Source organism: Lissotriton vulgaris, chromosome 1_1 (genome assembly GCF_964263255.1).
Source record: "Lissotriton vulgaris chromosome 1_1, aLisVul1.2, whole genome shotgun sequence".
In the NCBI taxonomy this organism is placed as follows: Eukaryota; Metazoa; Chordata; class Amphibia; order Caudata; family Salamandridae; genus Lissotriton; species Lissotriton vulgaris.
In genome coordinates this window covers 1,688,364,579-1,688,377,526 of record NC_141685.1, presented here as the reverse complement: position 1 = coordinate 1,688,377,526, position 12,948 = coordinate 1,688,364,579, and the positions used below count along the sequence as shown (strand labels likewise).

At 45.4% G+C, this 12,948-nt stretch overlaps 1 protein-coding gene across 2 annotated transcripts in view; it reads left to right on the top strand.

The window, feature by feature from the left end:
• The window catches only part of MKLN1 (muskelin 1), an 808,470-nt gene that overhangs the window by 717,656 nt on the left and 77,866 nt on the right, over positions 1-12,948 (top strand). For both annotated transcript variants that reach the window (XM_086918927.1, XM_086918926.1), the window contains exon 16: positions 10,706-10,808. In XM_086918927.1, the coding sequence (XP_086775053.1) occupies positions 10,706-10,808 (103 nt within the window). The remainder of the gene's footprint in view (positions 1-10,705; positions 10,809-12,948) is intronic.

Below are 12,948 nucleotides of genomic sequence, written 5' to 3'. Positions count from 1 at the left end.
AGCAGTCTTACAAGACAGCAGAGCAGCCAGAGGAACACGAGTAGCCTCTAAAACAATGCACCAGAGCAGCCACAGGAACATGTGTGCCTCAAACACAAAGGGCTTATTGCCACTAATTACAAACATTTTAATGAAAGATTTTGGCAGTATGGATGCAACAAATAAACAAAAACTTCGTTTTAGACAGACATCAGATCAAGCAGTGGGTCAAAGAATTTGCTTTACAAACTACTATTGTACAGTAGGATCCGCAGGTCTGCGCACATTGACTACAATTATCACGTAGTCCAAGTATCCCTGACCCGGAGTCAACTGAATTTCTTGAAGTTAAAAAAATCTCAATACTTGAATCACCCACTATTGGAATGTACAAATAACTGTTTACTTTTGTGCAACAATATATTCAATGCAACTCAAAGATCACCATATTTGCAGCATCTATTGTATTTTTAACTCTTGCCAATCACTTAAGCTAGTACAGGCCTGACTTTTCACTGACCTTGCCTCCGCCTTACCAGATAATCTGGCCGTCATCCATTCCTATGGACTACTAGGGGTTCAGTCCTGACATGTGACTGACCTTGCCCCAGCCCTATGGACAGCCAGAAGCACAGGCCTGACTTTCCACTGACCTTGCCTCTGCCTTACCAGATAATCTGGCTGTCATCCATTCCTATGGACTACTAGGGGTTCACTCCTGACATGTGACTTGCCTTGCCCCAGCCCTATGGACAGCCAGAAGCACAGGTCTGACTTTCAATGACCTTGCCTCCGCCTTACCAGATAATCTGGCCTTACCCGATTGACCTTCACCCATTCCTATGGACCACAAGGGGTTCAGTCCTGACATGTGAATGGCTTTTCCTCTGCCCCAGCCATAGGCGTACCCAAGGCACTTCTGACACGTGACTAATCTCAAAAGTCTTTACTTGGCCAGTTCCTGGCATAAAAGTTTGTATAAAAACATTGATACATTTCGGTACATATAAACACTAAAATATAAAATTCAATGCGCCAAGCAGCTATTCAAATACAAATATTGTAATAGAGAGGAAGGGGTTTACGCAGGGGAGCAAGGAAGATTGTTATCCAGTGAACTATAGTCTAAACAACAAAAAGCCTCCCATAAATGAACTGAAGTGACGTCCATTTGTAACCTCATAATATACACACAAGACTTAAGTGAAGGAAAAAAAAATACATAAATAACGAACTAACAGTGGGAAATGAGCAAAACAAAAATTGTGACACAGGCATGTAACGCAAGAAGAGTTTGCATTACTTGCAAGTGGAAATGCATACACATGCCTGTCACGTGACTAGCTTGAACACACGAGATGGTGAAGCTGGAGCATCTAAAGACTAAGTGCACATGGACATCACGGATGCACCTGGTCCGCCGCCCTGTCAAGTTGTGTAGGTCGTTATGAGCCTGTTTCTCTTCATAGCGCCAAGTCGGCAGCCTGGCCCCTGTCTGCCACTGACGCAGTGCAACTTGTGAGCCAGTGGCCCTTCCTTGTGACTGACTCTGACCCAGCGCTACTGGCCTTTCCAGAGCAATAGTCTGCCCTTTCCCTAACTACCGCCCAGCTAGTGACTGACTCCATTCAAGCCCAGCCTGCTCCTCGGAGGCTCCGACCCGCAGAGGAAACACCGCCCGACATACCCGAACCGCCCACTCACCCCTGGGGTGCCCCGGTGCCAGTGGGGCACCCTGTGCCCGCCTCACCTGGGGAGAGGGCTCATTCCGTGGCTCCTGGGGGGCTCCCGACCGTCCAGGAGGTGCTTAGGCGACAGGGGCCGCGCCGGGGACTGCAGCAGGGGCCAGGTGCAGCCCAGGACACTTACCGGGGCAGGAAGAGGTGCCAAAGGGGGAGGAGCTTCCTGCCTTTGTTTGTCCTAGGAAATGCAGGGGTCGTTCCTGCCCTGGAAGTGCTGAGCCAGGGCTTCAGGGACCAACGTCGGACTGTGTCTGTCCTGGTGCGGAAGGGGGGTAAAGGGATGCAGCGCGGAGACATTAGGTTATTGGGCATTAGTGTAGCGTCGCGATCGCCAAGCGCCTGGCCTCTTGGCGCTTTAGAAAGATATCAACGGCTGGGATTTATTCAGAGGAGGTTATCCCCTAGAGTACTTATTGCAGTCTACCGTGTACATTGTGCGGGAACAAACACGGAGAGTGGGAGGGGGGCGGGAAAAAGACCACGGCAGGGAAAGAAAACGGCCAACCTAATCAGCGGGAGGAGGGCGGGAACAAACACGGAGAGTGGGAGGGGGGCGGGAAAAAGACCACGGCAGGGAAAGAAAACGGCCAACCTAATCAGCGGGAGGAGGGCGGGAACAAACACGGAGAGTGGGAGGGGGGCGGGAAAAAGACCACGGCAGGGAAAGAAAACAACGGCTGACCTAATCAGCGGGAGGAGGGCGGGAACAAACACGGACAGTGGGAGATGGGCGGGGAAAAAGACCACGGAATGACATTACAGAAACAATCAAGTCATTCATAATGGCCGATGGGCCGAGGGTAGAAGACATTGTTCAAAGATAAGAGGGTGGGGGTTAAAGAGCAGTGGGCAGGAACGCACAAAGTATGAACAGAGCATGTGCCTACCAGAGGCTATAGAAAGGACACGGATGTTTTGTGCCATCAGTAATGTGCAGCCTGAAACAGAACTTATATATTTTCAGTATACTATAGTTAAACATTGTGGGGTTCAGTTTGCACTCCTAAGTAGTGAGCACAATTTGCTGGAATTCAGGGGGTATTTATATTCTTCTGAAAACGGTCTGAGCAGTCTTGAAGAGAAAAGTTAGTTTCTGCTATTAGTAGCAACTGAGAAGACGGTTGATTTAGGTTGTGAGATCCTCAAGCAGGTTGGATGAGATGGTAAAGTAGGTGGAGAGATTTCTAGTTCATGTGCAAAAGTGTGAACTTTAAGAGGGCTGGAACTGTTCCTAAGTGGAAAGACAAGCCAGCTCTGATATGGGATGGGTCCATGTCTTCTGGAAAGTAGTCAGGGTCCAAGGCAGTGTAGATAGACAAGACGTATGTAATCAAGGAGCGTAGCTTGGCCAGTTAAGTGTGTGGAACGCGATCTCCAGATTTTACAACAATCACGCTGACAAATCAGGTTAACAAATTGAGAAGCAGTGCTTAGGGGGCGTTTAAGGAGCAGTGGAAAAAGTGTGACGAGTGGGAATTGTTAGACGTATTTAAACATATTTTGTAAATCTACAAACATTTTCAGACCTGCAACGGGGGTAAATCCGACAGACACCTCACCATACACGATTGAACAGATTTAGAGCATAGAATACATTTATTGGAGTGTGGGGGAGTGGGGATGTGACCCCCCTCGTCCTCGAAGCCACGCGCCTGATATATTCCAAAATGTTTTGTGAAGCCTATTCACTTGCATGTCTCACACTGCTAAACTTCTGGCCTCACCCTTACTCGAGAGACAATAGGTGGATAGTCAGCGTCCAGGTTAGCCTTTATGATTCAAGTGCCACACAAGAGCCTTGTTGTACACACTCATTTTGGCGCTGTGTCGCCCAGCTCTGATGGATAGGAGCATGCGCTATCTTCACTTTCTATTGAAATGGCTCGTGCCACTGTGCAATGGTGTCCGATTTTTCAGTGAATCGGAGTCGGCCAGAAGCGCCGTAGCAGAACAGCTCGCAACCAGAACACGCCCAACAGCGCGGGGTGTCCATAGCAGCGCGTCCTAGTTATCAATAGTGCAGCAGGTGGTTTAATAGCTCTTCATAGAGCAGTTTCATTAGGAAGAACGTTGGTTGTAGAAATTACGTTTTATTTGTTTACTTAATGCATCTTCTGTGATCCTATGTTGACGAGAGCTGCAATTTCTGTGCCATTCCTTGGATGAAAAATTGTAGTCCTATTTTTCCAAAATGTCCCGGTTTTTCGTTCTAAAGATCTGGTCACACTAAACAGATCAAGTATTTAATGGGCAAGGCAAGGACCTGGTCAGGATGGGCTTCGTCACTTGGAGAACCCCTGAAAGGAAGGCCAAACTGAAACCCACTGGGCACCTAGAAACTAACTCGTTCGCTTTACATTTCATATACTTATGATACAGATAATGATTTCTCACAGATGAGTACAGTGAGTGAATATATGTCAAAGGGCTGACTACTCCGCCCCCCACCCCCAAAATCTGAGGCAAAGAACGTACCGTCATTTTCGCTTTACCGAACTCTCAATTGTCCCCAGTTAATGTTAAGTTACTTTGGGTGTCTTCATTTTTTCAGTTGTATATGGCGCGCATGTCGCTAAGGAATATTAGCTTCACATGAGCTAAAGATTCTATCACAAACAGTCCGTGTTCATCGAAGACAGGGGAGAAGTTACTTAATTAGCCCAGAATTAAAGGAAAGCGAGCAGGCGTTGGTACTCGAGCTCCCCTGTACCAAAGTAGGCAGCTGGGGTACTAATTAAGCCACACCATATCTTCTCGTGTATTTAAAGTGTGTGTCATAACAGACTAACCACATTTAAAGAAGGATAAAAAAACCTGGATAATAATACTAACGCGTAGAACCCTAACAAAATATGCGTCCCTCCCACTTCGGCTGCTACGCCGTGTGCCAGCGACATCTAGCGGCCAGAAGATTAGGCTATTGGAGGGAGGCAAATATAAGCACTTAACTTTCTGTGCTTTGAATTTAAACGCCGTCATTTCACTCAAGGGAGAAATTAGCTTTCCTAGTGTTGGCCGGGGATGGGTTCTGAAAGCGCAGAGCTATAGTCACTTTTGGCCTCCTGCAGGCTGCACTCTTCTCGGACAGATGCATTTTGTTGTGGGGGTAAGAAGACCTAAAGAACCCCGGGGGGTCTCGTTTATAGGTATGTAGATGTCCATCCCCTCCGGGTCCCATAACCCCATTTATTGCAGCAGGGGGTGCGTGGGGATCAGGGAATGTGGCCCCTTGTTACTGGGAGGGGGAGGTCAGAGATTAGGAACCGGGATTTCCACTTACAAGTCGTTAGCACGTGTTGTAAGTACTTAACTGCCCCAACACTAAACTATGATGCAGTCCTAGGTAACCGGAATCACTTAATACCCTCCTCCAGAGGAAAACAAATGAAACCATAGAAGTAATAAAAAAGTTACGACTCACAAACACCTTTACTACTTTCACCCAAGTAGTGTATACACATGAGGAAGACTATAGAGACTCTGCTCTTGTGCTCAAGGGCAACATCGTTATATATTATAAGCTAGCAGGTGCAGCCCATCTAGTGCGAGGCCTGTAAAAGCCACCGATGGGAAATTAGAAGACAAGAAACCGCGCTCATGCATCGGAGAAGAGCGCTGAAGATCACCATTGAAGGGAGGGAGGGGGGGGGGGGGTCCTTATACAACACATCGTGTGTTTATGGCGAGCTGGACACCAAGCTACAGTTATTGCTAAAAAGTAATGCCAAGTTCTCCCCCCCAACAAAAAAAACAAGCATTGTAATATAGAAAAGGAACCCGTTAGTAACGGAGATAGACAAAACACGGAAAATACAGCAAGAAGTAAGAAAGAAAAAACACGCACACTATTGAAAAGTGGAGTAGGGTGAATACACGCTCTACCGCATACCGTGTCAAGCGCGCGAACAGAGGTAGAAAGGAGCACTAACTATACCATAGGCCCCTCAATCTACAGATCCGCCAGTTAAATAAACACGGGTCAATATAATGCAGTACCAACATGCCAATTAGAAATACATCAAACAACAAGCGGGAGGGGGAGCAAGGGAGGTGCCGGCAATGCCGGACCAGAATCAGGGGCGTTCCCGGCGTCGCGTGACGTCGGCAAAAGCCAAAGAATGTCGGGAACGCCCCCGTGTCTGGTCCGGCATTGACGGACAGGCCCCTCGTCCAATGGCTAGGCTCCATTTATGGAGCCAGCCAATGAATGACGAGGGCCGACCCAAACCCACACACACAACTCAAGAGGTTTTTTGGCACATGCGCAAAGCGCATGGCCAGTCAAAACCTAAAAAGGACTTTGGGACTTCTCCCTCTAGACCCTTCATCCCTTTTCAGCCTATCATGCCTACTACACCTTTTGCTCCTTACTCTCCTTCTCACCACAGGGACAATGAGGGTAACATGGGGGATGAGCCACAGCCTCAATTTGAATTTCCACAAGATCCTCAACCACAAGAGGAACCTTGGGAGGAGCCAACAGACCCTTACAACACCAATCCCATCCCCGATGTACCCTCTTATCCTTCTAAGCCGTCACCTACTGATGACACCATAGTCTTCAATCAACTCATAGACAGGGCAGCACAATTCCACAATGTAAACATGCATAATGACCCTGTTGAGGAAGACTTCTTATTTGACACCTTCCCTACTTCAGAAAAGTGTCAGAACACTTCCCATGTTAAAGGGAGTTCTAAAACATGCACCTGACATATTTAAGGATACAGCCAGGGCACATGTAATCAATCCTAGAATAGAAAACAAGTATAGGGCAGCTCCTACAGACCCGACTTACATCAAAGGGCAGTTACCACTAGACTCACTGGTAGTGGCTAATGCATGTAAAAGGGCCAACTCCCAAACAACAGGGGAAGCACCTCCCCCTGATAAAGAGTCAAAAATACTGGAGGCATCAGGCAAAAGGGTAGCAGCACAAGCCTCCAACTCATGGAGAATTGCTAATACACAAGCCCTACTGGCTCGTTCCGCCAGGGTGCACTATGATCAGTTCGAAAGGCTAATGCAACACCTACCTGAGCCTTTTAAAGCACAAGCTGATGACCTCATACAGGAGGGAAAACTCCAAACGCCTCCATCAAATGTGCGCTTGACGCAGTAGACACCGCAGCTAGGTCAATTAACACTAGCGTCTTACTACGCAGACATGCATGGCTGCGTATTTCCGGTTTTAAGAATGAGGTGCAGTCCACCATTCTTAACCAACCTGTCAATCAGGACTTTCTGTTTAGCCCTGCTGTCGACACCAATTTGGATAAAATGAAAAAAGACACAGAAACCGCAAAATCAATGGGGGCATTGCAATTTCAGCAACATAGAGGCTCCTTTCGACGCTCCTCATACAGAGCAACTACACGAGGAAATACCTCGCAAACATCTGCCTCATACAAAAGTAACACACAAGGTTCCTTCAACAAAAAAACAGAGGAGGTTACAGGGGCAACAATAATAAGGGAAGAGGGCGTGGAGGCAATAGCACCAGAGCCTCCAATGCCACAAAACAGTGACTTCATTACGCTACCTCCAGACCACCTAACACCGGTCGGAGGCAGACTCCAACAGTTCCTACCTGTCTGGCATGCAATTACCACGGACAGGTGGGTGAGAGAAATTATCCAGTTTGGTTATGGCCTAGAACTGACTTCTACACCACCAAACATACCACCCAGACATCGTCCTATGTCCACGGAACACATCACCCTGCTACAACAAGAGGTGAAATGCATGCTGGAAAAGGGGGCCTTAGAGCAAGTCTCTTTCCACCAGCAAAGGACAGGCGTATACTCCCTATACTTCCTTATTCCAAAGAAGGACGGTTCCCTCAGACCAATATTGGACCTCAGACCCCTAAATCAATATATACTATCGGAGCACTTTCATATGATCACACTACAAGTGCCTCCGTTGCTAGAACAAGAAGATTTCCTAGCAACACTGGACCTCAAAGATGCGTATTTTCACATACCCGTCCATTCAGCCCACATAAAATACTTCTGGTTCACAATAGAAGGTCAACACTACCAATTCAAGGTTTTGCCCTTCAGGGTTACGACGGCTCCAAGAGTGTTTACAAGATGCTTAGCGACAGTAGCAGCACATCTCAGAAGACAACACTTCCATGTGCACCCTTATCTGGACGATTGGCTAATACAAGCAAACTCGTACCAAAAGTGTGCTGCACACACGTCTCAAACACTTCAGTTGCTACACAGCTTAGGGTTTTCAATCAACTACACAAAATCGCATCTGCAGCCATCCCACGCACAGCAATACCTGGGAGCCACTATAAACACCTCAGTGGCAAAGGCATATCCAAATTCAGCTAGGATAGCCAGCATGCAAATACTCATTCGCAAATTCCTGCCACAACACTCATTGCCAGCTTGAGTCTCTATGCAGCTCATAGGCATGATGGCCTCCTGCATATTCATTGTCCCCCATGCCAGTCTTCAAATGCGCCCAACACAGAAATGCCTAGCACGGCAATGGAACCAGGCTCAGGGACAACTAAAAGACCTAGTGTTGGTAGACAGTGGCGCTCACATCTCTCCGCAGTGGTGGAACCCACAAAACCTTTCAAAAGGGCGACTGTTCCAAGAGCCGGTTCCACAACAAGTACTAACAGCGGACGCATCACTGACAGGCTGGAGAGCCCATCTCCTTCAATACACAGTACAAGGGTTCTGGACAACCAAACAGAAAAAGTTGCATATCAACCAACTAGAATTGCTAGCGATATTCCTAGTCCTAAAAGCATTTCAGAAATACTTGTACAGCAAGGCGGTGTTGATCCGGATGGACAACATGACCGCAATGTACTATATCCAGAAACAGGGAGGAACGCACTCTCCACTGCTGTCCCATCTGGCACAAAGCATATGGAAGTGGGCGATTCCCAAAACATTTTTCTCCTAGCAGAACACCTTCCAGGGAAGGACAATCAGATTGCCGACCTGCTCAGCAGGCACAGCCAACAACTACACGAATGGGAGATTCACCCCCAAGTTCTCCAGCCATTCTTCAAAGAGTGGGGTCACCCAGAAATAGACCTGTTTGCCACAAAAGAAAACTCCAAATGCCAGTACTTTGCCGCCAGATTCCCACATCCGTTGTCACAGGGCATTGCGATATGGATGAACTGGTCAGGCAGATTTGCGTAAGCTTTTCCCCCAGCACCGCTGATCCCGCTGGTGGCACGCAAACTGCGGCAACACTCACTCACGCTAATCCTAGTTGCTCCCACATGGGCGAGACAAACGTGGTACACAACGTTCCTGGAACTTTCAGTAGTTCCTCATCAAAGACTGTGCCTTACACCCCATCTTCTAACTCAGAACCATGGAGAAATCAGACACCCAGATCCCAACCAAATGAACCTAGCAATCTGGCTCCTGAGGTCTTAAAGTTTGGAGACCTTAACTTGCCCCCAGATTGCATGAACATCATTAGGGAAGCAAGATGACCAACCACACGAGCGTGCTATGGAGCTAAATGGAAGAGATCTGTTATTTACTGCAACAATAACCAAATCAACCCTTTAGACGCTTCCATACAAAACATTATATGTTACCTGCTTCATCTACAAAGATGTAACTTAGCATACTCTTCTATACGACTACACCTTGCTGCTATAGCAGCATACCTTCAAAACAGGCAACACCTTTCACTGTTTAGAGTACCAGCAATAAAAGCCCTCATAGAGGGTTTGAAAAGGGTGATCCCTCCAAGACACCCCCCTTCCCCAGTCTGGAATCTAAATATATTACTTACCAGACTTATGGGCCCTCCTTTCGAACCTCTACACTCATGCGAACTACAATTCTTAACGTGGAAGGTTGCATTCTTGGTTGCCATTACCTCACTCAGAAGAGTGAGCAAATTACAAGCACTAACAATTCAAGAACCTTTCATGCAGGTACATGCCAATAGGGTGGTTCTTTGAACCAACCCTAAGTTCATGCCTAAGGTTGTATCCAATTTCCATATCAATCAATCAATAGAACTGCCAGTTTTCTTTCAAAACCCACAGTCAGTAGCTGAGAGAGCCCTACACACATTAGATGTAAAAAGAGCTCTACTTTATTATGTGGACAGAACTAAATCATTTAGAAAAACAAAACAACTATTTATTGCTTTTGCACCACAACACAAAGGAAATCCTATTTCAAAGTCAGGAATAGCCAGATGGATAGTTAAATGCATTCAAATATGTTATCAAATGGCAAAACGCACTTTAACCGTCCCCCCAAGAGCACACTCTACAAGGAAAATGGGGACATCCATGGCTTTCCTAGGAAATATTCCTCTTGAAGACATCTGTAAGGCAGCCACATGGACCACTATACACACTTTCACAAAACACTACTGTGTAGACGTGCAAGCAAAACAGCAAGCTGCTGTAGGCCAGGCTGTCCTCGAAACTCTTTTTCAAATTGCTGCAGCTGGCACAGGTAGCCACCGTTAGAGAAGATACTGCTATACAGTCTATGCACAGATATTAATTCAGCAACCCACATGCCTCGAACGGAATATGCTACTTACCAGTATGCATCTGTTCTTGGCATGTAGGGCTGCTGACATTCATATCGCCCGCCCTCCTCCCCGGTGCCTGTCGCAGCTGCAGCATTATCTCTGGAATGGCCATCTCTTACTTTACTATCTCCATCTCTGCCACAATGGCGAAAAACAATCTGAGGATGGAGAAGATGCCCATGCGCACTGTAGTCCAGGGGAGGAGTCACCTATCTTGTGATACTTCGAAGACTCTTCCAATACAACAAAGTGCAATCATCCGGACCCAACACTAGGCGACGATCTATGCACAGATATGAATGTCGGCAGCCCTACATGCCAAGACCAGATGCATACTGGTAAGTAGCATATTCCTTCTATAGGTTAATGAACTCATAGTTTAAGAAGTGTGTCTTTGAGTTTGACCATACTTTAATCTTTTGGTTTTACAGGTTTGAGGAGCGGGCGCAGACAGAACCCCTCTGTGCACTAAAATACTTACAAAATGACTTGTATGCCACAGTGGATCATTCCGACCCAGAAGAGACGAAAGAGGTAATCTTCATAACCATCTATACCATTAAATACCATTTTACATGTCTGGGATTGTACAGGTAAATGTGTGTTTTTGAATATGTTACAGTCTGCATTTTTACAGAGAGAACTAATGCATGATAATGCTTTTTTTCTCTGCTGCATTGGGTTAAGTCACTTGGAAAGAATAGTGTTGCTCTTGAACACACCGAAGGCTGATTATTGCATCCCTATTTTAACAGTTGTTTACAGATGTAAATTAACATTCCTACGAACTATTTGACTATCAGAGAGCTTCCAAATTGTAGATATTTTGAATGACCCAAAGGCTGAAAATTATTTTGTTTAGGAAATTTCTCAATCACTTAATCCTTCCATCTCAGAGCTGTAGAATGACACACCATGTAATGTCTGTAGTGCAGCCTCAATGTATACTGTATACTGAGCCTACACCACAACATCACGGTTGTGCATATTAGCTGTTAGAGGTTTTATGTCATGAAAAGAAGTCCAGTGAGAGCAAAAAATAAGAGCCCATGGCCGTGTAGGCACTTGCTTCTCTGTAAAACATGACATTTCTTAGTTACCTCATCAACAGCAGGGAAGTTCAGTCAAATCCATATATTTATATATATATATAGGGAGCCCTGTCCAATTTAGCAATATCTATCGTAATTTTGTAAAGAGCAGATTGCAATTACATAATGAATGAACAAGGATTTTCATCTTTTTGCTTTGTCTGGATAATTCTGAATTAAAAATTTGTGTCATCCAATAGCTAGCAAAACGATATCTGTCCTAGTGTGCTACCGAGAGCGTCTTTAGCAATCCTTTTAAATTTAACATACATTTAATTAGGAGGCCTATTTTGTAGTGTAGAGAGCAGCTGTCTACAAAGCCCTAGGGCACATTTTTGTCTTTGTGAGATCTATGTTTGTGTTTTTATGAAAGCTATCAGTCAAGTGCCTGGATTTTTTAGTATTTTAATTCCGGTCTTGGTTTTTGTAAAATTCCAATATCACATTGAATTGCATTCAGGAAAGAGTGTGCTTTTCTTGCCCTCAAGAATAATTCCATTTTATGTCACCGCTGCTTTTGGGATGTCCTGCTATATATGGCTCATGTCTCTATTACTAAGAATGTTCACATTTGCTATCTTCAGTCGGGTGTCTGTAACAATATCTTTCATCGAAGATGTCACCTCTATTGGGATACGGATGGCTAGAAAGGTGTGCACAAACTTCACCCTTCTTTTTCAGTCCCAAATGGCACTGCTGGTACATTTGTCTTTGCCAGTCTTAATTTCCATTCCTGCTACCTTCAATTATATTTGGGATATGACTGCTCCCAAGCAGGACTGAAAGTCAAGAAATAATGTTTCGGTGGAATGTGCTTTCTTAATGGCTATTGAGTGTTACTCAAAAGGCAGTGGCATCTGTCTTGATCACCAGAGTTTGTACAGCTAATGTTGTTGTTTGTTTCCCGATGAGCAGTGTAAGCGATTACCACACTGCTCCATTTTCTCCCTTTTCCTCTTCAGTGTGTTGTAAGCAAATTTGTGGATGGATCTTGCTGCCGTCCATCAACTTTGAGTGGACTCCAATATCTGAAATAAAATAATCACTGAGATGCAATTTCCATGTATGAAGGCATCACATGGTGGGAACATCGGAAAGTATTCCTCTGTCTAAGAACCTGTCTCTGCCATGTCCAGCCGGTGATTATGGGAAGCTTCTCTATTATAATTATCTTCATTGTAAAAATCTGTGAGAGGAATGGGAGCACTGGACGAGCCACTGAAAGGCACCCTCCGGCAGAAAACTTAGCTGCATTGTAAGGGGTTTTGTCAGTGTGATTTCTTCCCCCCAAGACCAGTAAGGACAATTAAAGTATTTGGGAAGTTAGGTGATGGCATTTGTTTAAACGTATATCCCCTAAAGCAATGATTTGCAATTGTTTTACCAGGCATTCATGTAGAAAGGATTGAGGATAGCTTCTCATCAGCAAGGATTGTGTGTTTGGAGTTTTTTTTCTATTGGAATATGAAGTATGTATTAAGGTTTTTAAATTTCATTTTTAAATATAGTTTATTGATTTTCAGATTAAATCAAGGCAAATATCTATAAATCTTGAGATTATCTGAAAGAAACAGTTATAGATT